Source organism: Apiospora marii, assembly GCF_038362585.1.
Source record: "Apiospora marii strain CBS 49790 chromosome Unknown utg000001l_segment0_segment0, whole genome shotgun sequence".
Classification (NCBI taxonomy): domain Eukaryota; kingdom Fungi; phylum Ascomycota; class Sordariomycetes; order Amphisphaeriales; family Apiosporaceae; genus Apiospora; species Apiospora marii.
In genome coordinates this window covers 136,975-164,955 of record NW_027117372.1, presented here as the reverse complement: position 1 = coordinate 164,955, position 27,981 = coordinate 136,975, and the positions used below count along the sequence as shown (strand labels likewise).

Sequence of the window (27,981 nt, the reverse complement as noted above, 5' to 3'; positions counted from 1 at the left end):
CCTGGACCAACTTCATCATACCTGCATATGCAATGGACGTCTACAGAATTCTGTCTGAGGAGAATCAATCCCCCGAGGCTTTACGTCTTTCCGACAATCAAAGCAACAGCCCCGATGGGAAGAAGCCTCAGTCGTTACCAGAAACCCCACAGGGTGCATCCGAACACATCGAGTTCGTGATTCGCAGGCATCTGGAGCACATTCTCTCCACTTGCTCAATCCCAATCCAGAAACTATCCTCGGAGAACCAAGAAGCACAGGTAACAAGAGAAGACATCGTCCCAGTTGCCTTAACCTGTGGAGACCTCTCGTTTCACCGAATATCTGGATCAGCCAGTTTGTAAGTGAGACCTCCTGCCAGATTTACGTCACCAAATTCGTTGGTCGAGATGTTTTCAGGCCAGATGTATGACTTACACAGCCATGCATAGGTTTGCTTTCAATTTTCTGGTCGAAATGCAACGTCGTCTTCAAAATCCCAGGTTTAGCGAGGATCCGTACGCACAACATCTTGCCCACAGAATCGATCAAGTTTGTCAAGGTCATATGCAGTGGCTTCGGATAATAGCAGAGAAGCCACCCCAAGAAGGATTTCTGGCAAATTACTGGGTCAACGGCACGCCAATCAACGGCTCCGGAAGTTCGACATGGCTGGCTAAAGACAGCCTTCTCGATGCAGCATTTCAGATCATCAAGACTGACGTCTATTCCGAGCTGCATCAGGAATCCGGAACATCCGTCAGGTGCTCGATAAGAGGTGCGGCCGGGAATTGGATGGTGAAACTAAAGGAAAAGGAACATCGCAAGTCCTTTGCGTGGCCTCATGGGTTCGAAACACTTCCTACCTTTCGCTTGGATGACCACGTTTGGATATGGCGCGCCCTCAAAGTTACTGATCATCCTGACATTTCAAATCACCTCAAGAACAACGAGGAATCCAAAAAGGCTGCAAACAGATTCACCCATCGAGAGGTTCAGCGGGAAATCTTGCGCCACTTCACAACTCGCAACGACGACATTTCGGGAAAGAGGATGCTGGCGGTAACTCGATCCTGCCGAGAAACCAGATTCTTTTTTCACGCCCGTGATACCGTCCTCTTCCACTCTCTTGACTCGGACATCCCCTTTCCTCTGGAAAACTCCCTTTTTCGCGACTTGTGGCTCGAGACGATCGACGCACAAAAGCGCCACGACGAGAACCACGAAGATCAGTGGGACAATGCTTTACGTTATGCACTGGCGGTTGTCATGGGTTGCAGAGGGCACAGTCTCAACAAAAGAACTCCCCAGGAGCTCCTCAGAAGCTCGCTAAGGACGCTTTTGGAAACGTCTAGTCCAAATGGGCTTTTTGCCGGACAGCTTGATGCTACGACAAAGAAGCCTATATGCTTTTTCAGGGAGCCAGATCGCGACTTTCATTTTCACTGTACCTTCGAGATCCCATACATCCTTTTGGTCAACTCATCTCGTATCACCGGAGTCCAGATCGAAAATGACCAGAAGCGCAAGAACCGCGACTCCATGGCCAATGCCACCACCCCTGTAGGTGGATACATGGACCTCCCAGCCATCGAAAGGGTGCCAGAGTTTGCTGGTCTGCAAGGCAACCCTCTGGTTGCACCTGGCTATCCGGGAGCTGGAGGTATACCAGGCAACCTGTTCAAGTCGCTCAGAAAACCTACCGTTTTCAAAAAGCGACAACCGTTCTACCACTTGCTGGACTCCACCAACATCGTCGAGATTGAAGAAGAATGGCTTTACAACTACCCTGCCTTCCTAAAAGACAGTTCGTTGTCTTCTGGAGCGGACGCCAATATCCTCATGATGAGTTACCTAATTGAAGGGCTTGATCTGCGCGAAGCGGTGACCAACATGCTCTCCACTCCGTGGAAAATGACCCTGGATATTGTTCAGAACGATGAAGAACTCCAGAAGGAGTTGTGCGAAAGATTAACAGTGGACCGCAACCTTCTTGCTAGAATCGCATTGATGATTGTCAGAGGCATCGGTTTTACAAAACCTTCATCAGCAGACCAGCGATTCCAGGTTGTGAAGGAGTCAATACGGCAGTTACTCAAAACGTTTGAGAAGCTAGCCGATTCGAATCCCGAGCAAATTGGCGCGATCTATGCGTCCCATCCGACCGCAACGGATGACCCCCGCCCAGGTCTGCTTGCTCAGCCATCGTCCAGGTCCTCGCGTAAGTGGTACGAGATACGCACGCATACCGATGCCTCGTCCGACCCGATGCCAGGAACGCCGACTGGAGAGTGCATTACTCCCAGTGATCTGGGCATCCCAGCCATGTACAACTACTTGGAACGCCGAGAAGTAATGGGCCGCTTCAGAGTTATTATGAGGCGGCACGTCGATGTTTTCGTGCTTGTCGGATCCAACCTTGCCGGTTTCCCTGAACAAATTGCGGATATCTTCAATGAAGATGAGGCTATGTTGGCCCGAGTACTCTTGAAACACAGGTCACTATATAAAGGAATCAAGGATGAGATCTCAAAGAAAATTGCCAACGAACCGCAGATACGCCGGGAAATAGTACGATACATGGACAACCTTGCGTCAGCTATGGACAAGCGATCTGATTTTATTGGAACACCCCAGCAGAGCGAGGTGATACCAGAAAGCAAAGAGCTTTCGGCCAAACCATTCGCTGTACCGAACGAAGTCTTATTCAATCAGCATCGCGGCGCATTTGTGGTGGATACAACGAAGAAACTCTCTCAAGGCCGAGTTCAGAAAGCCCAGTCTTACGACGACAACGAATACTACGGAAACCGAATCGGGAACGATTATCTGTGGCATGAAATATTCAAGGTCCCGCGCAAGCCAAAGAAGGCCAAGAAACGATTCGTTTGGCTCTCGGACGCCACCATCATCACCGCACTGGTCTGTTACTTGGGCAATCCCCAAGTGGAGCGTGACCCGATGGTCATGTTCTTTGACCGGCATTTCAACTACGAGCTCTACTTCTTCGACGACACGACGCCGCACTTGAACACGTGGGAGACGGAGCTGCACATAAGTTTCTTCCAGGTCCTCGAGCCCGGAAAGAGTGAGCCGATCGGCATACCGAAGCCCTTTCGAGAATCGTTTCCCAGCAAGACCCCCAGCGATCTCACCAAGGCCTCCATGGGGTTCCGGTTCTTCGGGGACTTCTTCGACCGCTACTGGACCTGCCACTTCGTCGAATACATTCCATCCGACGGCCCAGAAAAGGCATGGGACCTGCCGTTTGACAGCTGGAGCTCGCGCTCGACAAAGAACCGGGAGTGGAAGCAGCGCAAAGTGCTCGAGCTGTACCTCTTCGAGAGAATTGTGACCAGAGTGGTCACGAGCACCAGGGAGATATACGAGCGGGTGCGGACGGAGCTCGGGGTGAGAGGCGAGGTGTTCTCCATGGTCGCGCTGGACAGCGGAGACTACTTCTCGTCGAGCGAGCATTGGCAAAAGTGCCAAGAGACCCTGCAAGTCGTCGAAGACCGGCTCGAGCACATCACCACGGAGATCGCCAAGTGGGACTCGCGCGAGCGGGAGCGCGGCTCGGAGAGGCCACGCTGGACCCGGAACGACGAGCGCAAGTACAGCGGGGAGATCAAGAAGCGGCTCGGGTCCAGCAACAGCAAGGTGCGGGACCTGCGCCGGCTCAAGGCGGATATCAAGGTGCTCAAAGAGCTCCTCATCAGCCGCCAGGACCAGATCCGCAACGACCTCGGACTGCGCAGTGACGAGAACATCCGCTTCTTTACGTACGTGACAGTCGTGTTCCTGCCGCTCGGCTTCGCGGCGAGCATCTTCAGCATGAGCGAGGTCCCCGACGGGCAGCTGATTGGGAGCATGGCCATCGTCGCGGCCGTGGCGCTCATCCTCACGGGCTTCGCCCTGACCACCAACGGCATCTCTCGCAAGCTGCCCGACCTGTCCAAGAAGACGATGGAGCATAGCTACCTGGCCCAGCTAACTGAGAAGCGCGAGGGCCAAGCCGTTACCCCCGCCGATGGCAACTCGGGTCAAAATCAGCCAGTAGCCATGGAAACGAAAAGGAAGCAGCCGAGGTGGTACGTATGGTTTTGGCTGACGTATGTTTTCATCGAAAAGCCGGCCCGTCGTGTCTCCATGGCCTATCAGGACATGAAGCATCAACGGTGGACGGTTAAGACTGGGGCCAGTGTCGTATTGGCGCTCTTTCTGTTGCCGTATTGCCTTTTCGTGTGGCTCGTGCAAGTTGTGGCCTACAACGCGATGGATGTCATGAAATGTCTCTGGCGTGAGTTATACCCGATGCTTGCCTCCAAAAGACGGGAGAGAAAAACACCCTACCGAACCGTGGTGGCTAACTGTGTTTGCAGACAAACTCAAGTCGCATCTTCCAGACAACCCAGACACCAGCGAAGACTTGTTTCAAGGATTCATGGCCTCTCTCGTGAGCCCAAGTGACAGCATGAGGCCCTTCAAACTGAAGGAAGAGCCCAAGAAAGGTCGCAAGGAGCCCCAACCTCTTGCCCCTCCTAAGAAGCTTGAGTTCGACCAAATAGAAGGATAGAAGGAGAGGCTTCGACAGGACATGACGAGTGACGGAGCCATACTTCTTACTACCGTTTCAATAAACTCAAGCTTGGAACTTTGCACAACTCAATTACCTTCAATTATCACTATCCCCCTGCCTCAGAACCGGATGTTATATGCAGGGGTAGCACATGCCATCCCACTTGAAGCAAGGGGTTGCTCGTCACCTCCCGAAATATTAAGTGGGTTTCACCAGCTTATGGAGCAACGCACTTGCTGCCACCAAGCTCTTCTTTCCATTTGCTTTTACATTCCCAATCCAGCCACATCCAGACGCACGACACGACTCATGCAACCCGCCCCCAAACCCACAACCGAAACCACCACCACCACAATGAGCAGCACCAACCCCCCCGTCAAGATCAACACCTACCCGGTCCCCGCCGGCGGCCGCCCCCTCTGGGGCCCCCTCATCTGCGGCGCCGTCATGTACTGGTCCGCGCGCCCGGGCCTGATCGAGCCCGGCTCCAGGCTCTACGACACGGTCCTCTCGGGCCACCACCCGACCGCCTACAACGCCGCCTGGTGGGTCCAGAAGTCGCTCTTCTACTTCCTGTTCGGCGCGCACGCCGTCGAGACCGTCGCTTTCGCCGCGGGCCCGCTCCGCAAGCACGGTGTGCCCCTGTTCGGGGCGGCTTGGTTCCAGTGGGTCGTGGGCTGCTTCGTGGGCGGCGTCTTCACGACGAAGTACTTTGAGGCGGTGGTCAAGGCGAAGGAGCGGGGCCGCAAGTGAGCAGGGGGCTGTGAAAGGGGGAGGGTGTTCGAATCAAGGGTGGAGGGGGCCTTAGAAAGGGAGTCTAGCAGATTCTGACACAAGGCTAGCAACTGACACATGCATGTGGCTTGATACTTTGCTACTGCAGAAGTTAGCTTGCAAGATGTACGAAATGTATCAAATCTCTACTTGTCAAGGCACCTCGAGTCAGAGTGTGGTCTACTGTCGTATAACCAACCACCAGCCGCATTCACCGTTGCGAACTCACTATCGCTTGGAGACGGGTCCCCAAACCTTTTCCCCCTGTATACTCTTCTACGGCCAGAGTCTTCACATCGAAATTGTAGACTTTCATTGTCAAAGCTTATATTACACTCAGAAACCATATTGCCAACCTCTCAGTTTCCCAAATCATGTCACGTAATCATATCTGTTTCTTAATATCATAGATGTTTGACAGACTTCTGACGTCCCGCAGCAGGGGCTTACTAGCAATGAAGCTCGCTTTCTTTGATATCTTCGCTTTTCCTTGTACTAGGTAAGATTTAAGTATGTAGGGCGATCGTCTTGCCATACTGGCAGCGATCCGACCCCATCTATTCAACAGCAAGGTAGGATGCTGGGTTCCTCCGGCTAAAAGAAACTATATGGTACCAATAGTATGTTGGCGTTGGGTCGCCGGCTGCATGCAGTGCGCATCCATGCATACATCCGTCTCGCTTGGCCGGCAAATGGCACCTCGAAATCCCCCTTCGACCCCGCAGAGTTCGCCAAGGACCCAGTCATTATTTCCTGCTTCGCATCACTAGTTTTCATTTGGTCTCACACATGCGCCAACCTCACGATGTCGCATAACCCTCAGCCGATCAAAACAGAACAGGGGGGTGATGAATCCTCGGGCGGCAGCGCTTCCCACCAGGTCCCTGCGTCAGCTGCTGCAGTCGGCGCGGCGCAGCTACCTGAGGTAGAGAGGATGACGCCCTGGACAGCTCAGGACCTCCTCCCCGAGGACTATCCCGTCATCGATCCCTTCTACCAAAGAAGCGACCTCGTTTCGCCCGTGGCGCTTCCTCCCAGCCAGAGCGGCCTGCCGCCGGAGGCGTGGATGCCGGGCGAATGGCATCGCGAGTCCAGCGGCTCGTCCGTCGTGGAGCCGAACTCGGTCACCGAAGACAACGGGAGAACCTACCACGGATACAAGGAGGGCAGGTACTTCGCCCCAAACGACGCGGTACGTAAGGCGGCGACCTGAAGCAACACGCGGTAGCCAGCTGCTTACAGAACGACTGCAGGCAGAACAAGATCGTCTGGACATGGGGCACTATGCCACCACCGTCATGATGAGTAACAGGCTGTACCTCGCGCCCATTCAGTCGCCCAAGCGCGTCTTGGATCTCGCTACGGGCACGGGCATCTGGGCCATGGACTTTGGTGTGTTGCAGACTTCTTGAAGTAAGCGAGCACGGTCACAATACTGATGATGCAAATGCCTAGCGCGCGAACACCCCGACTGCGAAGTAATCGGCACCGATCTAAGCAAGATCCAGCCCGAACACCCGCCGGGCAATGTGCAGTTCATCCGCGACGACGCCGAGGACACCTGGGAGTTCGGGCCCCCAAAGTTCGACTACATCCACGCCCGCCACGTCATGAGCTGCTTCGACCAGCCCAAGGCCGTCATGGCGCAGGCCTTTGGGAACCTCGAGCCGGGCGGCTGGGTCGAGTACCACGACACCACCGTCGACGTCCTCTCCATGGACGGGAGCACCCGGGGTACCACTTTGGAGGAATGGGGCAGGCTGATCATGGCCGGGGCCGCGGCAAGCGGTCGTGATGTCCGGGTCAGTATGCACTACAAGGAGTGGCTCGAAGAGGTTGGCTGTAAGTCTCCCCGACTTTCTTATGCTAAATTCTAAGCCAGGGAGAGTCAGTTTCCCTTCGAAAGTAATCATTACAATTAACCCCCAATGAAATGCGATAGTCGTCGATGTCGTGGAGCGAAAGATGGCCGGGCCCCTCGGGCCGTGGCCCCAGAGCGCCCGGCTGAAGGAGACGGGCCGGGTGACGCAGCGCATCTTCTACGACAATGTCAACGGCATGTCCTACAAGCTCTTCCGGGCTCTGGGATACACCCAAGAGCAGATTGACGAGTTCGCCGACCGGTTCCGCGTAGATCTGCTGAGTCCAGCTATACACGCTTACTTCCCGGTGTAAGTATGACAATGTGATCCCGATGACTTTTCCTACCTTGGAAATTTGACTTTGAGAAACTAATGATGACGATTCTGTGCAGTTGGGTGGTGTATGGTCGGAAGCCTTACGAGGCAGAAAAGGGTGGCTTGGCCGTTGGGAGCGAAAGTACAAAAGTACCGACCGGCACGCCTGCAGATACAAAGCTCTGAAGTCAGATGTACGTATCATGCAGTTTCCAACGATCCATTCTAAAGGGGCTGTAATGAGGAGCAGTTCAACAACTGGATCAAGTTTTCAAGCAATAGGATGCACACGAACGCGTGTGGGATGGCTACTGTAACCCCTTGCACAGTCCTGGCTGGTTGATTGTTTGGCTTTGTGCTTGCTCTCATGCCACTTGGCCCCCGCACATGTGTGATGTGGAGACCTTGTACTACACCCGACACCCATTCTGCCTAAATCACTAACCACTCTCAGTCGATCTCGATCTGCCGAGCATTGTTTTGTGCACAGCCTGGTCTTCATATGCCAAAATGTTGCTTGCGTTTTTTGGATTGTAGCTCCACACTTCTTCCTGTCAACATTACAAATCTCAGCACTAACGATTTGGTGCCACCTCAAATATCGCCAGGCGACTTCAACTACTAGGGGTAGCCACAACACCTCAACCCTGCCCATTGTATACAACAACTACTACAGGGAGATACTACTAGTATCATCAAACTCTGGTGTAAACCGAGCTCGTAATGGACAGCCCTACGAATAATTGGTGGCGCCGACAAATATCACGTCCTTTGCTACACGCAGGACTCCCCAATCCAATCCGAGATAATATGTATAGAACCATCTGTGGCCTTGAAGAACAGTTGGCCAGAATACGCCCATACCTACTCCCAAAATACAGACAAAGCCACGCGGCTGGTGTTTGTACGGCCTGCAGGTCGATACCATGGACAATGTTACAAGAGATCATGATTTACGATTCCAGTCGAGCTGAAAATGTCAGAAAGCAGAGAAGACTGATATGGTCCAATACACTACCCGTCGCGGAGCTTCAAAAATCAAACTGCAAGCTTTGCCGAGCTCTGGGAAGCCTCATTGCCACCGACGAAAATTTGGAGAGTAGCCGGTGTTCTCTGATATGCAGCCCCGTGACCGATCTCGTACCTCGGAATTTCGACTCTGGTTTGGGATTAACGGTATACCCCATTCTGCACTTGGTACCTACATCGGTGCTCAGTATGGTCGTTGGAGACTTGACCCATTTCAGTAACAGCTATATTGCTGTTGATGCTCGTGGGCCCCACGACGACACTCTCCAGGACGCGCTTTACCCTCGCACTATAGCGCCAAACGCAATCGATATGCATCAAATAGGCAACATGATCAGCGATTGTTCGTCGACTCATGATGGATGCCGGGAAGATCGAACCCAGATGGTAGGATTGAAGGTCATCGACTGCATAACGAATAGGGTCGTTGTGGCACCTCCCAACTGTCGATACTTTGCCCTCTCGTACGTGTGGGGTAGTTCTAAGAAAAAGGGAACCACAAAGTTTCCAAAGGTTGTACAAGACAGCATCAGTGTGACAAGGGCGCTTGGATCCAGGTACATCTGGGTTGACCGATATGTGAGTCAAAATGCCTTATTGTTGCATATACACCAAGTCATTGATACGAGAATTTAGTGTATTGACCAAGACGCTACGCACAATCAACACATCTTTAACCAGATGCACAGGATATATTCCGGTGCCTTTGTCACGATTATAGCTGCCGCAGGCAGTGACGCAGAGTACGGACTCCCAGGTGTGTCTGTAAGTCGACCAGAACAAATCAACCTCGAGTTGGGCAATCTTCGCCTCATTCAGATAACCGTATTTGAGGACTACAATGTTATGAGCACGACCTGGTTCACTAGAGCATGGACCTATCAAGAAAGTGATTTTTCGCGGAGACGGCTTATATTCACCGAGAATCAAGTATTATATCTCTGCAGCAGGTCCAGAAAAGCAGAGGGGTCGCCCTTGAATACGTCCGGGAAAGACTTTGATATACCCCAGTACAAACACAACCCCGGCCCGTCAACCTTGCGAAACGATATTGCGATGTACACTCAACGCTATCTTACATATCCATCAGACTCTTTAAACGCCTTCTTGGGGGTTATTCATTACTACATGGAACTTTCGCTGGATTTCATTCTTATACGTCACGTGTGGGGCACCCCCTTATATAAACTGGTAAGCATGGAGGATTTCGCATTGGACCTAACATGGTCACACCAGACACCCGGCCAAAGACGACCAGAGTTCCCGAGTTGGTCATGGGTCGGTTGGGCTGGCGAAGTCCAATGGCATGATGGAGACTTACAACCAAGATTCAATTGGGGGTTCTTAAGCGACAGCCTGGAAGAGATCAGCCGCGAATCTCTGCTCAACCTCGACTATCGGGGCGCCGATCATCCACGGTGTTTGGTCATCTTCACAAAACTCTGTCGGGTGACTCCGGTCTTTAAGCAGATCGGGAAAAACAAAAGCAATGCACCAGTACTTTTCCCTTTCGAGGACGGGTACATCGGTGTTCCCTGCTTCTGGGACGAGCGACCCTTACCGAAAGGCGAGTATTATGCGGCCGACCTGGGTCAATATGGACCTCGCGTCGAGGGTTCTGCGAGGCGGCATTTTGAGCGGCAAATGCTACTGCGGAAGACAGACCAACAATTTGAGCGCGTTGGACTACTAGACCAAGTCTCTGTCGGCTCCTATAGCCCAATTACGCGCCGCGGCCTTTACCAAAGAGTCCACAAATACAACGCTAAAAGCGTCTACTTGGGTGAGGAGGAGGTCACGGAACTCTACGGACAAGTTGGTGGTGAGTTGAGGTGGTATACCAATGCGCAGACCCAGAGGGTGTGTATCATTTGATTAGGAATACTCTCTCTGATCTCAGACCAGCTGCGATGGCTGTTCGAGGGCACGATATGGTCCTCCATCCTCAATACTCTAGGTTACACAGAGACTCAGGCTACAGAACTCCCTATACATCGCACTTCCCCATCCTCTTCGCCGCACCCTCGTGCCCTCAGACAACGTAGTGCCGCGAAGCTCCCCTCTGCTCATCCGTTTGAGGTTTCCAAAGAAGGCCGTCAAAAGGAAGTGAGTTTATCCAAACGCCTGCCAAGTAATGGTCGCCTGTGGCCTCCTGCATTCGCGCGGCGACCCCGGCCAAGGTGGGCAACCTGTCAGACCCATATGTCAAATTGGTTTTGGAATAGCGCTCCACGATCTTGTTTCATCCCCGGTCTTCTGCCCATCCTGGTTCACCGTTCATATTCGCCCCCTTCACCAGAGTATGTCCTCAGAGAGCCAGGTCCATGAGCCCATGGGGGTGTGCTTGAGTAGCGATGGTGGACTCGCATTCCCAGAGGAAATCTGATGTCATTGGCCAGTTGTCCATTATATCTCGGCACGGGGCGCAAAATTCCTGGGCTGCATGCACTCTGAGATTCTGGACTTCGCTTTCAACCAAGCGATGGTCGAGTATGTCACTATCAACGGTTTCGACCAGGAATGCTGGCACCATGGGGGCATCTACGCGGATGTATCACTCATACCAGACTTCCAGCTCGTTGGGGCTGAGGGCATGGGAAGTCATTGGTTGCTTGGTCATGTTGAATAATTTTGTACATGCTATTACTTATGCACACTGCTAGGGAGGCTATCTAAGATCTCAATCTAAGATTAAGAAATCGGGACTAAATCCACTGGTGCGAGAGCTACGACTATCGATAAGAAGTTATGTGGAGTGCAGCCCCTAATGGGACCATTCCGCGACCAGCTCCTGAAAGGGATACATATGGTCAATTCGTACTCAACTGCTTAATCCATCTTCTCCATTTGACAGCACTTGTCTCTGCTGGCCGTGTCACTGGATCCAGAAGGTGATGGGCAGCAACATCGCGCAGGCAGACTACGTAATTGTCAACCGTCGTCAACCGTCGCACGCAGCTACGACACTAGCGCGTCTGTCATGCCATGTTTTTCCCTGCACCAGCCCGCTGTGCCGTGCCGTCTGCAGATACGAACCTTAAGCGCATAGGCCCTATGCTTATTTTAATGTCATTCATACCAAGATGTCCCGGTCATGCGCGACGAAGCAACTGTGTACTTTCAAATTTCATACTACATGATATCATGTGGTTCTCTGATAACATGCTGTAGCAAGCTGGAGGCTTGGTACGCCTCGTACCTACTTGGAATTGAAAAAATAGCAAAACAAAAGGGACGCCCCCAATGCACCCCGTACTCCAAACCGTTGTTGCCCTTTTTCCCGGAGAAGAAATAAAAAAGAAGAAGAAACCCATAGAGGCCTGTACGTGCGCCGTAATCAACCTGAACGCCTCGGTGCAAGTGTCACCCAGAAATCCGTCATCAGCCAGAACGCCGCGCTGTGCATCTTTTTGATCGGCGCCGTGGGGTCGAGGATGGTGAAGTCGTATCTCCTCAGCAACTGAGACGGTTAAGGGTTAGCAGTGTACAATACGCCAGATCACAGACAGCAGACTTACCTCGGGCAGAACCTTGTTGATCTCCATGATCGCGATGCCCCGGCCAAGGCACTTATACTTGCCGTACCCGAACAGGATCTCGAGGCACTCCGACATGGCCTCGAGCTGCTCCTTGTCCGCGTCGAGCCAGCGCTCGGGTCGGAAGGCGTGCGCGTCGGGGCCCCAGTACTCTTGGCTACGTAGGATTCCCCAGCCGTCGATACCAACTTCAGTGCCGCCCGGGAGGAAGTGGCCCGCGACGGTGTCGCCCTCGACGGGCACCGACTTGGCGAGCAGCGGCGTCAGGGACGGGAAGACGCGCAGGCCTTCGCGGATGACAGCCTGAAGGTACGGCAGGCGCTTCGCCTCGGTATCGCGTATCGGCGTCGAGATCTCCCCGGTCCGTGCAACGCCGTCGAGCTCAGCCAACAACAGATTGTACACACGCGGGGCGGTGAGGACATAAAGTAGTGTCATGCGAATCGCCACGGCGACGGAGTCGGTACCAGCCACGCTAAATGCATGTTCAAGTTAGAAGTCCGGTACAAGACGATGGACGGACATGGGTCAGCTTACACTTGCACGAGCGCCTCTCCCGTCGCTTCATCTTTGTTGGCGCCGTGCTTGAGAAACATGGCAATCATGTCGCGGCGCACCTCTGCGTTAGGCCCGAAGCGCTCATCGACGCTGTCCTGAGCAAACCTGTGAGGCCACGATATAGAAGCGTCAGCAATCCATCGTCACATTATGTTCCATAGGCAAAAGGAGTCTTACTTGATAAAGCGCCCAAGACCCACCGCATCCCGCGGCTTCGGCAGCAGCTCCGACATGGGCCAAGTCTGGACAATCTTGGAGAGGATGGGCAGGGTGGCGGCGGTTGAGGCAATGGGGAAGAAACCCTCGTTCCACTTGACCCAATCATAAATGTCCTTGCCGTCGTCCAGGAAGCCGAACGGCTTGCCGTAGCACATGTCGCCCACGATGTCGATGGACAGCAGCTGCGACAGGACGGCGAAGTCGACGGGCTGATAGGCGCCATGGGTGGAGAGGTACTTGCGATCGACGAGGTCGATGAGGCGCGAGAGCTGGCGGTCGATTGCTTCTTCCTGTAACCAGCACACCATGCCATGTCAGTCCCACACGGCTATCTGGGACGGCTGGGGCCGCTGTCCAACCATGAGTCATGAATCCGGGGTGGGTGGGGACTCTTTCGTTTTCGTCGGACTTACCACGAGGTTGCTGGCCGAGTAGCCAGGGCCAATCTTGGTCCGCAGGGCTGCATGCTTTTCCTCATCCACCATGCAAAAGGAATGGTCCTTGCCCTTCTGAAAGCGGAACGTCCCATACCACGGGCCCTTCCGATAAGGCGACTTGAGGGCCTCCATGCGCTGGGCGTGCCGGAAGTCTGTCGTGATGACCGTGTTGGGGCCGATACGAACCAAGGAGCCTGCACATGGTCAGTCAATCTAGGCGACCCATTCGTCACACACACACGTATCCCCGAAGATCCCTTTTTCAGAGAGATTAGAGAAAACAGGGAAATCACTCACCATATTTGCTGGTCAAGTCACTCAGGTTGGAATGCGAGTGACCGCTCAGATTGACGCGAAGCAACGGTAGCGAGGACAGGGAGTTGAAGAAGGGGCCGGGGACGTGGCTCAGCCTGCGCCAGCTCCAGAGCGCCTGGGCAGTGTAACCAATAACCAACAGCAGCAGCAGATCCCAGACGAAGGATCCGGTGCTGACGGCTCCATAAAGGATGGTAACTTGGGCCATGGTATGTATGGTCGATCTGCTTGCTGCCTGGAGTTGGAGTCGTCAATAATGTCGACTGATTTGTTGCTTGGGGGAGCATATGTGAGAGAAATGCAGAATGCAAGTCAAGTCGGGGCAAAAACGAGGAATGACAGAAATTAAGGCAAGCAGTCACAATTTTCCTTTTCGATATAGGGGTCGGCTGCAAGGACCTCTTTTCTCTTTGTTCCCGTTCGCTATCAGGAGCCATGTCGAGCATGTGCAGAAGGCGAGGTGCCTCCAAGGTCCCGCACCATCGTGTTTGGAGAGCGAGCCCACCATCAACGGCGTAGCATTCGGGATTGGGAGGGGGGTTACATGGATCGGGATGGGTGGGCTCTCCATATCGACTCCACCTCCACCGACGACGCCCACGCACAGAATCAGAAATCCATAGCACAACTGTTACCTGTTTTCCAAACCTGCTAGCGACGAGTTTGCGTCGTTCCGGCAAGCCACCATGCGAGCGTGGACAGTAGGCGTCACGACAAAAGAAAGCAGCTGGCATCTCAATCATGATCGAGCAAACATCTTCGCATTGCAAACTTGAGAAAAGCCAATGGCGTTCTGCTTCCGGTATGCCGGACATTCAGTGGTGCGGTGCTAGCTCCTTCTTCAGCTCGAGCGCTGGGCGCATGGGTTTTCCTTTTCTATCATAAATGACCAGTTCGGGTTTCCTGCTCATGCATGGGTAGCTTGGCGAATAGCCGAGACCCCTGTCCCGGGAACCCCCCCGACCCCCCAAAACCCACACCGTTGCCAACGATTGGGCTGGGGAGGGGTCGGCATCCCAGCACGACTACTCTACCTGTAACGGAGAAGCATGGTGGAAAAAGGCAAGGAAGCCGACTGTTCCCTGTTTTATTGGCCACCGCCCAATCGATCTTGGGATTAGCGGCCTGCAGCATTTCCGGGGCCTATAAAGAGATCTCGGTCCCAGCATAAGCCCGGAGAAGCAATACCAATTGAGACCAAAAATAACGTTGGAGACGCATGGGTGGTGTAACCTGTCAGATGTGACGAGCCGTTTTGGGACCCTGGGTGGGGAGGGGTTTTGGCGCCCTACAGTTGCAGGGGACTGACTGCTGAGGAGGGATATCCCAACTTGCTATGAGCCGGGTCTGTTCAATCAACGACCAAAGATCGTTTTGAGAGACCGTATGTTTGGAAATGAGTTGTCGACTTTTTTCAAACTGCCGAGCTGAGCAGATAAAAGGATGGTAGGGTGCGACGCATCACTTTGGTTTCAAAAGGGGGACAGTCATTTTATCGTCACTCTGCATTCCCAGCCATGCATGCCAATAGTTGTCCAATATCGCTCCAACCGAGGCACCTCAGCTTCTGCTCACTTTCCAACCGAACTGCTTGCGTGTCTGCAGCTCGATGGAGACTCACCAAAGATATTCTGCAAGGGCGCAGGGCCAATCTTGCTGCTCCTGTTGGGGCAGCGCAGGAAGGAAGATCTATTCCAGTCTTTAGACCAATAAGCAGCATTTCGCCCCTGACATTTCTGCTGCAGGACTGCGCAGTTCTTTATTGATAGTTGATAAGCAAATGCGGAGAGTGATCAATCATTTGGGAAGCGTTTACGATGTCGCGGGAAAAAGAAAAGTGATATTCGAAAGTGGTCCGACTCGAGAGAAGTCGACGAGGATCTGGAAACACTTGCTACCAACACACATTATCTTTGCCAACACCAAACGTTCCGGGATGATGTTGCTATATATCTCGGTGCCGTGTGTCTTTGTTCCCCAGACTCGTCCATGCTCCGAAGATCCACCTCGCAGAGACAACTAACTCCACAAGGCGCCCGTTGAGGAGTCGATGAAGCAAAGCTCGACCCTTCAGACGCCCCTACCTGACTCGTACGAACGACCCCTAAGAACGTTGTCGAAATGGCGCTCGGCGGCGACGGTCCCTATATGGTGGCCGTGCTGTGGTCGCTGACGGGCCTCATCCTCTTCTTCCTCTTCCTGCGGCTCTACACGCGCATCGTCTGCGTCGCTGCCTACGGTATTGACGACCACTTCTACGTCTTCACCTGTGTGAGTCCCGCCGGAAGACCCGAATCGTGATTGATGCCAAGCTGACATGTGAAATATCTCGCACAGGTCCTTATCGTCGCCTACAGCTCCTTGGAGACCGTAGCCGCGCACCATGGCTACGGCCAATACGACCTCGACGGCGACACCATCGCCAGGAGCACCTACTTCCGCATGATCGGCCAGACCTTCTCGCTCATCGCCACCGGCGCCTCCAAGTTCACCGTCGGGCTGTTCCTGCTTCGACTCGTAGTTGTGAGATGGATGATCATTGCTATCTGGGTGGTCATGGCCATCATGGGCATACTCTCGACCTGTTCGTCTACACCCACGTATGATATCCTCGTGATACTGAGCTGATATGCTACGTAGTGGCGACAATATTCACTTGGGCAGCCTGCACACCCGTCGTCTTCACATGGGACGAGCGTATCCCAGGCGGAACGTGCATTGACACTATCCCTCTAGCTATGGGCCTGGCTTGTAAGTACATCAACTCGCCTCATAAGGATAGAAGCTTACCAAAATGTCACCTGCCACAGTATTCACAATCGTAGCGGATCTCTTCTTCGCCATCCTCCCGTGGATCTTCATCTGGAAGCTCAACATCCCGAAGCGGGAGAAGATCATCCTGGCCGTCAGTTTGAGCCTGGGCATCTTGTAAGCACTTCACTCTTCTCTACGTTACCTCCTCACTGGTAAGCCTCCCGCTCACCGACACCCCCACAGCGCCGCCGCCGCCGGCGCCAAGCGAATCATGGAAGTCAAGGGCGTCCGCGACGTCCCCGTCGGCGTCATCGTCTGGTCCCAGGTCGAGACGGCCGCCACCCTCGTCTGCGTCGGGATCCCCGTCTGCCGGCCGCTCTGGACCCGCCACCTCAGCAAGTTCTTCAAGTCCCGCAGCAGCGCCTACGAGCGGCAAGAGCGGCCCAGCGATGACAAAAACTCTGGCGGACCCGCGCCCATCGGCATGAACACTTTCGGCGGCGGCACCATGCCCGGCGCCAAGGACTCGAGTGGCGGTAGCCCCGGCAGGAAGAAGAAGAAGAAGTCGTCCAAGGTCAGCTCCCGCATCTCGTCGCTGTGGTCCATCACCACCACGTCCCAGGCGCCGCGGGCGGGCACCGAGCACCGCCGGGAAGAAGACGACACCAAGAGCGACGAGATCAACCTCACCATCTCGGAGGAACAGCTCAAGGGGCCAGAGGTGGTCGAGACTACTACCACTCATGGCCATGACCAGGGCGTGGCGATGGGCTTCCCTGGCGGCGACGTCGAGACCGGCCACGCGACCAATAATGTCGGGGCGGAGCTGAAGCGGTCGTGGATCCTGGGCGAGGGCGTCAACCAGGCCTACATCCAGGGCGACCAGAGCAAGGAGGAGGAAGAGAACAAGGAGGGCATCATGGCGTCCCGGACGTACGAGATCAAGCGCTCGTAGCGGGGGCTCATTGTAGGATTCTGTTCTCCACTGCTACCGTTGGGAAGGGCTTTTGTTTATTAGTTCGGCGCATTGGGTTCTGTTCTGGGTGGCAAGTATTGCCACGGTGGCCGGTCCGGTTCGCTACTTGGCGGCATCAGGAGAAGGAAAAACAGCACCTCTGCTGATGGGCTGGCAGATACATAGTTGTACGAATGATGGCATGATTAGGTTATGAAACATTAGTTGGTGATTGCTTGGAGCCGCGCTTACTCTACTTGGTGGAACTTTTCTGGAGGGCGAGCACCAACACCCGAGACCAACGGGCTAGGGTCGATTTGCGCATTGACATCGTCACTTGCCACGATCAGCGGCCGACTAGTGTTTCTGCCCGCAAGACAATTGCCGACCGCCCATGGTCCTGCATGATGGCCCGCGCGTTATCGCCATCGTGCTTGTAGAAGTTTGTCGCCCCGCGCCGGGGGTATCGCTCTTCCAGAACATGCCGTAAGCGTGTTAGGACGCGCCCTGCATTGCACTTCGTCGATGCGAACATCAATAGTATCAATTCTTCGGCTACTTCTTACCATCGATTAACCCCGGACATCACAGACCTGGCGGCAGAGACGGCACACATACACCGCTCTGTCCTCGTTCTCTTCTGTTCCTCAACCAAAGACAAACAACTTCTAGAAAACATCGCCGCCCGGATTTGGCGGATCGCAGAATCGATAAAATTAAACCCCTTGGACGATCGTCTCCGCCGTAGTGGGATACTGTGGAGTGGTTACTTGCATGCAGAGCATCCCCTGGCCCGTGCAAAAGTCGGTGCCTCAACGTGAGTGGTCATGCTCTCCTTAACTAGGCAAGGGAGACCAACAATAGAAAAACAAAAGGTGGGCATTCGATCCGATATTCCCCATAAACGGCCACGCTTACCAAATGAACATGCCACGCTACCGCAAACGGGGGCATCAATAGGGGCACTGCCCCAAGACCCCAAAGTTAGGCAACGGCGACGTCTTATAGAAAAGCGTCGCGCATCTCAGCACCATCCGTTCCTGTTTCATTCCCCCAAGGAGAAAACTGAAACATATCGCTCCCCCAGTCTCTCATTGCGATATCCCTTCCTTTCCCTACGACAACCCCTAAATTCCGTCACGATGGTCTCCGCCGCTTTCCTCCTCACCTCGGCCCTTGCGTGCCTCCAGGTCTCGGCCGTGCCCGCCACCCAGCACGAGCGCCGGTGGATGTGCGGATCGCCCAGCGTGGCGGCCCAGGACCGCTCGAACCAGTGCATGCGGGAGAAGGCCCCTGACGCCTGCCCCGACCAGGATTGCAACGAGGAGTGCTACCAGGAGCTGTGGAAGACGTGCTGTAAGTGAACCCGGCATACTACCAGGGCTAAGGAGCGGACTTTGTTGCATTCTATAAGACTGAGACTAACACATCCTTCTCCGGCTCACAGGCAAGAAGAACGACGGCAAGGTCTACGGAAGCTTGATAGACCCGGAGCGCTTTGACTGCGCCATCTGGATGCCTTAGATGGTCTACAGAGGTCCGGTATCAGCCCTGCACAGCACCAGCGTCCCTGATACTCAATGCGACGCGTCACCTGATGAATGCCAGTTACGATAGAATGGTTGTTGGCCACCAGGTACTGATCACGTATATGACTTGGCAGGCTTATCGCCTTGTCACACAGTGTGTGTGTTCGGGTACGGGAAGGGGGTCCTTGGAGAGGAGACATAATCAAGTATAATATTAATAAAAACCCACACTCGCTTTGCATCCTACGGTCCATCGTATCGACTGTCTCGGCAATTTTGAAGATTGAAAACTTGGGAGGGTAACCTGATTTTGTGCGTGCTTTGTTTTTGTCAGGGAGGCTTGGTATGGATCGAAAGGAAATGCATCATGGTTATGATTGAAGATGGGCCAATCTAGGTGAAGCCTGCAACCAGACTGAGACTTGGACAGATAGAAAAGATTGTGGAGAAACGCCGTCGCACACTTGTTGTTGTCAGAAACTGCTGAAGCTACCAAACCACGTGGTCTGCCTCATACATCTCCGTCCGCCTCCTCGGCCTTCATGCTCCCCAATGGGTCACTGTTCAGAAAGTTCCACATCTCGGGATATCCCTCGATATCATACCAGTCGTCAGTATCAGTAGGAGTCATCCCTTCATTCCCAATATTCAACGTATCTAGCAAAGGAGGCTCCCATTGCAAAACCTCGGGGCCTTCCATTATAACCCCCGGAACGTAACGCGGAACCGATGAACCATTCGTCCAATCAATAGACATGAACCTTGGCCGAGAAAGTGTTGTATCGTATGTGTAAAATGGCATGGAAAAGCTTGGGGTCGAACGCGGCATCCAGTTGTCCCCGTCGCTGAAACCTTCTGAATTAGAGATACTCAAACACGACCCATTGGATCCATGGTGGCTCAGGCCAGGCAAATCTATATCCTCCATCTTGGGCTGCTCGATGGTAAAGCCTGAACTCTGGATGCTGGGATATCTGCCGGGGTAATCTCGCAAACCGTTGGCGAAATGGTTCCGGAGGAGATGCGGATCTTTTTCGTTGAGCAAACTTCCAGGAGAGGAGAGCAAAGCTTCCCGTAAGCGATTTGCTAAGTGGTCCGCAAGAGGGTCCCACCAGTTCCCAAGAGACTCGAAGTCCGGAGTGGGAATGGTGATGGACGGCGTCCTGAGGTTGGCCTCGAGATTATCTGACAAGAGTCTAAGCATACCGCACCTATCGTTACAAGATTACACTTGAACTTACAAGCAGTTTCAGGTCGTTTGACCTGAGGAAACAGGATATCCCATATCTCATACCATTTATCCTCGGGGGTCTGACAGGAGCTTCTCTTGCGGCTTTTCAGCATGCTCATTTTATCTTGGCCGATTCCCTGGGCCACTGGATCTCGACACGAGTTGTCTTTTCGGGGGCATGGCGAGGCCTGTCGCCTATGAGCCAGTAGATCTTTGTCTTGCTTAAAGGTCTCGAGACACCGATCGCACGAGGTCTGGTAGTGGCACCGGTAGATGTGCTCCTTGAGACGGGGTATCTCTACCCATCCCCGGCTGGCACACAGGGTGTCCGGAGAATACCGATGAGGAAATGCGGCATATAGTGGGCAGGCAAAGGGTTTCTGATATCCAAAGTCTGAGCGAGATCTCTTCTGCTCTCGATAACATTTACTATCCTCTTCAATTGGCGGCGGGCGCTTGGACGACGTGCCCGGGCAACCTGAAGCCAACGATGACTCGCCCATCCCATTGGCTAAATTTGGGTGGCAAAAAAGGGAAAGTGATACCGCACATAGAGCCCGAAACCTAAGGCAACTAGATAAGCATGTAACATTCCCGAGTGGCAAATCGTGTTTATGTGTGAAGGTAATAAAGAGGTGTGACTACTCCTCTGAATTGCTTGAAAGCAACAACACATAAATTCAAATATGCTTACCTTGAGGCCGCGGTAGAAACCCGTCGTTAGCAGGGGGACAATTCAAACAAGGCTCGCCGCCGCTGCATTCGCATCGAGTACCTTCTTTCCGGTTTCCTCGGGGGCCGGGCCGAAGGCGGTGACGAAACTGGGAGCCGATTGGCACGGCTAGACGGGGGCGACTGCTGACGCCCACGAACTGCTTACGACAAATTTATCGATTTACGCCCGAGGCAGACGGACAATTGAAAAATGTAGGTAGAGAAAGGGAAAAGAAGGCAACGAAGTGGAAAAGCTGCAATGGGGAGGCAGAATCCGGGCGACGTAGGGCAACTCCATGGAAGCCGACGGGCGACGATTGTGGCGGAGCAAGTAGGCTATCAACACCTGCATGCTGACACGCCCGACTTCTACGAGGCAAAGGCCCAAACTGCCGACCTAAGTATTACAACCCCACATACCAGGCTGCAGGTCTGACAGCACTGCCCCAAGATGATGTGTCAAAGGGAAAGACATACTCAGCCCCCCTTTGCCGAAAGGAGGGGGTGCTCACCACATACTTCCCACCTTGACTTGCATCACTACACCTACAGACGTTCCTTATTGACACCAAAACAAAAGCAAGAAAAACAAAAAGACAGAATAATTCAGACTTGAAATTTTGATCCGTTTTTGAAAGGTTTTGTTGCATATGGCGTACCCCAGGTCAGAGAAAGGTTCGTTGAATGAGATCGTCTTCCTACCGGCGCTCGCATGCTAAAACGGACAGGCACTTGTCAGGCAAGATATAATATAATTCCCGATCATCCATGTCACAGCCTACATGATTCCGCCCAGTTGATATGAGGGATATGGTGGGGAAAACGCAGGTTCTTTATCCTCCGCCACCACCCCAGACTCTCTCCAGGCCGTGCCAGGGACTAATCACTTCAAGTGCCGTCCCATGACCATCTCTCAGACTGATTCCTAGCTTTGTTTCCTTGGTCAGCAGAAGTCGGAAAAGCCGGATTGCTTGTTTGCACTTGCACGCCTTTCCTTCGAACATGTTGGGATGCAGAAACGTGCCAACCAAACTCGGAAGCGAAAGGGGGGCTAAACCGAACCTGTCAGCTTTCTGAGAGGTGCTGGGAGTGCTCTCCCATAAGCATTCACAGGTTATCATGGCCGACCATGAGGATTCCCCCAGTCCATTTCAAGATGATCGGGTAGTGTGGCTTTTACCATCTTGGTCAGCCATGGCCATGATTAGGTTGCTCGCTTAGATTAGGTCCAGCACCGTGCAGTCTTTCTCGTGTGCCGTCACAGATGGAATGGGGCAGGACGAAATATGAGAGGCAGTCCCAATCGTCTCGCTCTTTGCAGATCATCCTCGAGGCTAGCCATTGGTGAGGTGTTTGACCGTGACCATCCACTCAGGAGGACTGACACCTACCCACACACCCAACTCCCGTTTCAATCTGCCAATACCAGAAAGGCGCAGGTGGACACATGTCCAGAAGCAACCGATATTAGCATCGCCTACAAGCAAAGCACCGTGCGAGATCAAAAGTACTGCCTGACATTAGCATGGAACCTGTCCAGAGGGGAGTGCGAGCGGGACGATTCGGTTTGGCGATTGGCCCTCCTCCCCCTCCTTATTGCGTCCTATTCCCAACACTGGCCCAACAAAGAGGCCGGTCTTGCTTGAGACCCGTTATGGATGGCTTCCAGCGTACCAAACCTCCCTTTGCATTTTGACAACATCTTCTGGGTTCATCAACGTCGTTTTGTCAAACCCTTCCGGTCCCCGTCGCTTCGAGGTCTCTTCAGGAGCTCTACCCGAGCCACGGCTAAGGTGGGTACGGACACTCGTCTTCAAATTTCGGAGTATCAACTTGGGACCAAATAAGCTGATCTTACCAGATAGCTCATACCAAACGACAGTCAATAGTCAGCCTTCATTGCAAAACACATCGTCACTATCAACCCGTCGCTCCGAATCGACCGCAGGAAAAGGTCTCTGCCGACCGGCAACCACTTGATCGCCGTAGCAAATTATAACACGCAGACCTGCACTACGAGCTCCTGTCCGGACATATTCTCTTGAAGCAGGTCGGAAACTCGACAGAAGTAGGAAGAACGAAAGATCTACCAGCCTCTCAAAAGAGAAAGGAGCAACGAAGGCGCGACTGGACGCTAACGCGTCAAGCTCAATATTACCTCATTCGGGGATTGTCATCGCCTCCAACTTTCCAACTCGTTTGCCGAAAACAGCAGCCACTGACAACTCTCATCGCCGAGGTCCAACCAGAGGCAGAGGCCAGTACGTTTCAACAACTCGGCAGATCCAATATGGCAATCACAGCCATGATAGCGACAAGTGCCTCGGTACTGCGGACAATGACTTCATCCCTGCCACTGGCTGTCGGTAGAGCTTTGAGAAGAGAATTCGGCTTACTACCCTTGGCCATGCTCTGTGGCACAGCAGCTGGTGCGCCACCCGTAAGCGTAAGTAGGTCATGTGTGCATAGGTACAACGTACTTGCTGACTCTGCCAAGGCGGCTGCCATGGCCTCGAGGCTGGCCGAGAACGCGAAGGTTGAGGTGATCTTTGGCCAAGCCAAAGGTAGGGTCACTTGACCAAAGAACACACCAAAATACGTACTGACCAAATATGTAGTCGCTGACCTCAATGGAGTGATGTCTGACCACCGCTCGCTTCCGTCGCTTGTCGGCGCCACTTCCACCACCCTGAGGTCTGTCGGCATCGTTCTCGTTTTCGTCGCCGTCGTAGTCCTTGGGAAGACCGCTTGCTTCCCCTCGGCCCGTCTTGAGACTCTGGCTAGAGACGTAGTTCAAGGCGCAAACCATATCGAGGAAGTTGTAATCTCTCATCACAACGTTGTGTCTGCAAGCCAGGGCAACCTCAGTCTCGACACTTCCGTAGTGCTCAGCGCCTCGGGCGAAGAATCTGGGACTCTTGGCCAGCTTCTCCATAATACTTTTCCATCGCCTAGCAACAATGCAGACTCACGTCTCACTCTCGTCCATGACCCAAATTTCGATGTCCATCTGACTGGATCTCAATTCGGACTCGACGGCCTGTCAAACATCACGTATAGCGCTCGCATACCTTCCGATGAAAGCCCTTTCGTGACCTCCCCCAGTGTTTCAGTTGATGCCGACCTGGAAATTGCCCAACTTCACGGTATCTGTAAGGTAGTCGACAGCTACCGCGATATCGACTTTGACTTTACCGTCGATACACCAAGAGATGATGATAGTGTCTCGGTGGCAAGTATGGCCGCAGTCTTTGATGAGGACGAGTCGAACGAAGTTGCTCGGGGAAGCTCGTCGGTAGTTTGATAACGGGAATTGTTGTTAGAGAGGGGACTGGATGCGTAGCATCGCAGCATCGAGGTTTTGAAGGAAGTTGGTAAGAAAATGTCTCATGTTAGATTCCGAGTCAAATAGACCGAATGGGCTTGAAAATAATATGGCATGATTAGAACGGGGATACAATCTGAAGGCGAGACCTGGTTGCGCATTTGTGAATGTTTACGAAAAGTGAATTTTCCTAGGAGAAACAAGGAACTATCAACTTTGTTGGCGAAACAACGAATGATGATTCCTTGGTAACTGGCTGGAAAGTTGTCAGCATGGACACTTGACGCAGACATCGAAGCGAAGCCCGATTGGGGGCTGACAGCGAGGAGTCAGGTGGGGGCAGCCTGACGGAAGGGGTCCCGGAAATCGGATCTGATTGGCATATCGCCTGGCGTATTACAAGCGATCCGCCAGAGTCATCGTCTCGTGCTCCAGGCCAAGTCGAATAAAGAGGTCCACGTCAGAGGCGAGGTCCTTTTCTTGATGGCTGACGCCAATGGACATAACGCTGCAGACCAGGATTGATCATGTTTCGCTACTTACGTCAAATTGCTCAGTCAAATGAACTAGACAACAAAAAATGACCTTCCAAACTTCTGATCATTGATACCCAAACCCATGCACAGGCTATTTAGGGTGATATATCAAACATCACCTGGTGAAGCCGTGAATATTTCTATGAGTCGGAATCTCATCCCAGAGATATCGGTGAGCCATTGAACCGGTGGTACAATACGTAGCTGTAACGCCCCATGTATGAGCCCATGGTTTCACAGTGACACGAAATGACTTCCAATGTCCTGCGGTACGAACTGTCACGGCCCCATACCGGTGGTCTGTGCGCTGAGGCCCGTGCGCCCCACATCGGCATTTAGGTAGAACTTCCGTAATTCGGCATCAGAGATCCTTTGGTTCCTCGTGCAACAACATCAATAGAAACCATACCCTTACACGAACTCTGTTCACTGGACACCGTAGACGCGTGCCAGGAAATCCTCGAAGGCTACGAGAACCTTGATACTGACAGACCCAGTAAAGAATAACGAGGGAAACGGGGCTGGAGCTCCCGAGGCAGAGTTTCCGACTAGGCATTGTAAATTTCCCGAATCCCGACCACAATATCGCCCCAAGGCATATCACCCAGCATTGTCTATACCGTGTTACATGCCGTGCAGTGCGCCTTTGGCCAACATGTCTGAGTTGCAAGGATCCCAAAGGCCCTACCATGAACGAGCGCTGCAGCATCCCCACCCGGTGGCGAAGCGCCTCTTCCAGGTAGCCGAGCTGAAGAAGTCCAACCTCGTCATCTCGGCGGACTTCACCGACTCCAAGTCTCTCCTAACCTGCGCCGACCGTAAGCACGGCGAGTCTTTCCCCCGAACGCCCTACATAGCTAATGCATGACAACCAGGTCTCGGCCCGTACATTGCCGTCTTCAAGACGCACATCGACCTGATCGCCGACTTCTCGGACGAGACCGTCACTGGCCTGAAGCAACTGGCCAAGAAGCACAACTTCCTCATCTTCGAGGACCGCAAGCTCGTCGACATCGGCCACACGGTCCAGAAGCAGTACCACGGCGGCGCCCTGCGCCTCTCGGAGTGGGCCGACCTCGTCAACCTCAGCATCCTGAGCGGCGACGGCATCGTTGAGGCCCTGGACCAGACCTTCACCGCGGCGGACTTCCCCTACCGGGGCCAGCGCGCCCTGCTGCTGCTGGCCGAGATGACCACGCGCGGCAGCCGGGCCGTGGGCGCCTACACCGAGCAGTGCGTCAAGCTGGCGCCCGCCTATCCGGACTCGGTGATTGGGTTCGTCGCGACGCGGGCCCTGACTACGCCTACCCCGACAGGAGCCGGCGACTTCGTGGTTCTCAGCACGGGTATCAACATGGCTGCCAAGGGCGACGCGCTGGGGCAGCAGTACCAGACGCCGCAGTCGGCCATCGCGCGCGGGGCGGACTTCATCATTGCGGGACGCGGCATTTATGCCGCTGCTGATCCCGTCGCGGCGGCGATTGCGTACCGAGATGCTGGATGGGGCGCTTACGAGAAGAGGATACAGCGGGGAGATGGTTCGTGATGTTTTCTTGTTTATTCGAGGTGCTACTACTTGCAGCCGTGTAAAGACCGCAGCGACGTGGGGGTAGAGTTATTGAGCAATACAACATAGTTGAGTGTATTGAAGTACGTCCACGTTATGCCATGGGTGATTTACTGTGCGACGTTGTCATGGTCGCAGGCCAAGGGGACTGTGGCCTTCCAATATCTCCGCCACCCATCAAGATCGTCATCCACGGCGTACCAAGTAGCAAAGCGGCGGCATGCCTCCCTCGCCAAGTGAAGCGCACAAAACCGGCTCCAGGGTCGTATCTCGTTCTACCAATACTAGATCCCGCTCTTCTAGTGTGTATTGTCCCATCTGATGTCCTCCCAAGAGTCTACTGCGTGACCACCGAATCTTTCGCCTGAGATGCAGAACACAAACACACACCCGAATTAGTCAGTGCCCAATATTACCTTGCCAGAAGGCGAAACCGGGGAGGAGGGAGACTTACAGCAACGCAAATGATGCTCGCCCTTTTTGCATTCCTGGCCTTGTCCGTGTGCGCAACGCCCAGATTTCCGACAGCGCTCGACTTCGGGCAGATCCGCGCCATCGCACGTCTGCTTCAACAATTCGGAGAACTTTATGGGGCCGGCCGCGGCAACGGGAGCGGGAGCGGCCGACGTGGCCCGCAGCAGGGCAAAGGTCGCGGCGAGGAGGGGGAATACGGCCGAGACCATGGTGAAAGGCGTATGAGTGCTGTTGAAAACGTGAAGATGCGATGGTGTATAAAGTGCTGTCTAAAAGAAGGGAATCTACAAAAGAGAGAAGGCAGTGCTGTACTGCTTATATGTACACAAAAGGAAGATCTAGCTAAGTCGCACCCCTGTCACTGCAACATGAGGCAAGGGTCATCGAGCGCTGGAAGAAGTAGGTAGAGTGAAAGGGAAATAGGTGTGCGTGCCCCTCCCTGAGACCGTTCTCGGATATGCTGTCTGCATTTTGAGTTGTGGTATTCGAGCGTAACTTGCTCTATGTGAGTCTTTTGTTTTCTTCCAGGGCTACCCGGCACCGCATCAACAAATCCACATGGCGGGCGAAAGAGACATTTAGATATCAAAAGTGAGGTCCGTTCGCGATATCCAGGCTGGCCCAGTACATTCAGGATCCAAAAAGGTGCCAGCATCCGCTACCGGTGAATAACGAGAATGCAGGTCGTCCATGGCGTACAAAGTAGAAAGGTACTAATACGTCGCCTCCCCCCTATCGTCTAGTACCTCCCAAGATTCGTACCTCACCCCCTTACGTAACCGCCATTGGCCTCACCCGAGTTAGAGACATTTGGAGTCAGTTACCAGGGCGAGATGGAGCGATTTCGAGAAAGAAACAAACACATGCCTTTCGAATGGGAAAGACATAGGGCAGAACACCGCAGGGAGACACTTACAGCAAGCACGCAGCCACCCCTCGTGACATGGGTTCCAGTCGATTCCGCATGCCGGGTCTGCGTTGACAGCCATGCATTCGAATGTGGGCCCGGGTTTGTCGCCGACGCATACGTTCCCGCGCGCTTGCAGCGGTGCGGCAGCGGGCGCCGCCGATACCTGTAGCCAGGTAAAGGCCGTGGCGAGGAGGAAGACGGCGAAAACCATGGTTGTCGGATGGCGGAGGTGGAAGTTATCTGTATTGTTTTAGGCCGACCCGGACCCAATTATCTAGATACCGGTGGTAGATTGTAAGGAGCGACAATGAATCAGAGTGGAGACCTGTAGGTATGTGTTATCTTGCTGGGAAGAAGTGAAAAAGGGCATTTTACGAGGATGT

The 27,981-nt window shown here is 53.7% G+C and overlaps 11 protein-coding genes across 11 annotated transcripts; 8 read left to right on the top strand and 3 right to left on the bottom strand.

Annotated features, from left to right (window-relative positions):
- Window positions 1-456: 456 nt before the first annotated feature.
- Window positions 457-4,555, top strand: PG985_000051 (Mg2+ transporter zinc transport protein; the record flags this gene model as incomplete). The annotated part of the gene is made up of 2 exons (XM_066819820.1): window positions 457-4,270; window positions 4,362-4,555. The coding sequence occupies 2 exons, from the start codon at window positions 457-459 to the stop codon at window positions 4,553-4,555; spliced, it is 4,008 nt and encodes a 1,335-aa protein (XP_066690699.1).
- Window positions 4,556-4,912: 357 nt separating this feature from the next.
- On the top strand, window positions 4,913-5,311 carry PG985_000050 (uncharacterized protein; the record flags this gene model as incomplete). Its single annotated transcript, XM_066819819.1, has 1 exon — window positions 4,913-5,311. One exon carries the CDS (start codon window positions 4,913-4,915, stop codon window positions 5,309-5,311), a length of 399 nt encoding a protein of 132 aa, XP_066690698.1.
- A 476-nt stretch (window positions 5,312-5,787) lies between these two features.
- On the top strand, window positions 5,788-7,695 carry PG985_000049 (uncharacterized protein; the record flags this gene model as incomplete). Its single annotated transcript, XM_066819818.1, has 6 exons — window positions 5,788-5,831; window positions 5,954-6,524; window positions 6,586-6,724; window positions 6,788-7,174; window positions 7,275-7,503; window positions 7,587-7,695. 6 exons carry the CDS (start codon window positions 5,788-5,790, stop codon window positions 7,693-7,695), a joined length of 1,479 nt encoding a protein of 492 aa, XP_066690697.1.
- Window positions 7,696-8,727: 1,032 nt separating this feature from the next.
- Window positions 8,728-11,167, top strand: PG985_000048 (uncharacterized protein; the record flags this gene model as incomplete). The annotated part of the gene is made up of 5 exons (XM_066819817.1): window positions 8,728-9,117; window positions 9,175-9,303; window positions 9,775-10,360; window positions 10,439-10,644; window positions 10,994-11,167. 5 exons carry the CDS (start codon window positions 8,728-8,730, stop codon window positions 11,165-11,167), a joined length of 1,485 nt encoding a protein of 494 aa, XP_066690696.1.
- A 708-nt stretch (window positions 11,168-11,875) lies between these two features.
- Window positions 11,876-13,811, bottom strand: PG985_000047 (cytochrome P450; the record flags this gene model as incomplete). Its single annotated transcript, XM_066819816.1, has 6 exons — window positions 11,876-11,998; window positions 12,057-12,549; window positions 12,612-12,737; window positions 12,810-13,141; window positions 13,265-13,482; window positions 13,586-13,811. The coding sequence occupies 6 exons, from the start codon at window positions 13,809-13,811 to the stop codon at window positions 11,876-11,878; spliced, it is 1,518 nt and encodes a 505-aa protein (XP_066690695.1).
- A 1,913-nt stretch (window positions 13,812-15,724) lies between these two features.
- Window positions 15,725-17,312, top strand: PG985_000046 (uncharacterized protein; the record flags this gene model as incomplete). The annotated part of the gene is made up of 5 exons (XM_066819815.1): window positions 15,725-15,874; window positions 15,941-16,187; window positions 16,244-16,354; window positions 16,414-16,531; window positions 16,601-17,312. 5 exons carry the CDS (start codon window positions 15,725-15,727, stop codon window positions 17,310-17,312), a joined length of 1,338 nt encoding a protein of 445 aa, XP_066690694.1.
- Window positions 17,313-18,454: 1,142 nt separating this feature from the next.
- On the top strand, window positions 18,455-18,836 carry PG985_000045 (uncharacterized protein; the record flags this gene model as incomplete). The annotated part of the gene is made up of 2 exons (XM_066819814.1): window positions 18,455-18,668; window positions 18,760-18,836. 2 exons carry the CDS (start codon window positions 18,455-18,457, stop codon window positions 18,834-18,836), a joined length of 291 nt encoding a protein of 96 aa, XP_066690693.1.
- A 516-nt stretch (window positions 18,837-19,352) lies between these two features.
- PG985_000044 (uncharacterized protein) lies at window positions 19,353-20,191 on the bottom strand (the record flags this gene model as incomplete). Its single annotated transcript, XM_066819813.1, has 2 exons — window positions 19,353-20,026; window positions 20,083-20,191. The coding sequence occupies 2 exons, from the start codon at window positions 20,189-20,191 to the stop codon at window positions 19,353-19,355; spliced, it is 783 nt and encodes a 260-aa protein (XP_066690692.1).
- A 3,002-nt stretch (window positions 20,192-23,193) lies between these two features.
- Window positions 23,194-24,090, top strand: PG985_000043 (uncharacterized protein; the record flags this gene model as incomplete). Its single annotated transcript, XM_066819812.1, has 3 exons — window positions 23,194-23,232; window positions 23,284-23,350; window positions 23,405-24,090. The coding sequence occupies 3 exons, from the start codon at window positions 23,194-23,196 to the stop codon at window positions 24,088-24,090; spliced, it is 792 nt and encodes a 263-aa protein (XP_066690691.1).
- A 1,212-nt stretch (window positions 24,091-25,302) lies between these two features.
- Window positions 25,303-26,193, top strand: PG985_000042 (orotidine 5'-phosphate decarboxylase; the record flags this gene model as incomplete). Its single annotated transcript, XM_066819811.1, has 2 exons — window positions 25,303-25,465; window positions 25,523-26,193. 2 exons carry the CDS (start codon window positions 25,303-25,305, stop codon window positions 26,191-26,193), a joined length of 834 nt encoding a protein of 277 aa, XP_066690690.1.
- Window positions 26,194-27,401: 1,208 nt separating this feature from the next.
- PG985_000041 (uncharacterized protein) lies at window positions 27,402-27,809 on the bottom strand (the record flags this gene model as incomplete). Its single annotated transcript, XM_066819810.1, has 2 exons — window positions 27,402-27,427; window positions 27,605-27,809. The coding sequence occupies 2 exons, from the start codon at window positions 27,807-27,809 to the stop codon at window positions 27,402-27,404; spliced, it is 231 nt and encodes a 76-aa protein (XP_066690689.1).
- Between the last annotated feature and the right edge of the window lie 172 nt (window positions 27,810-27,981).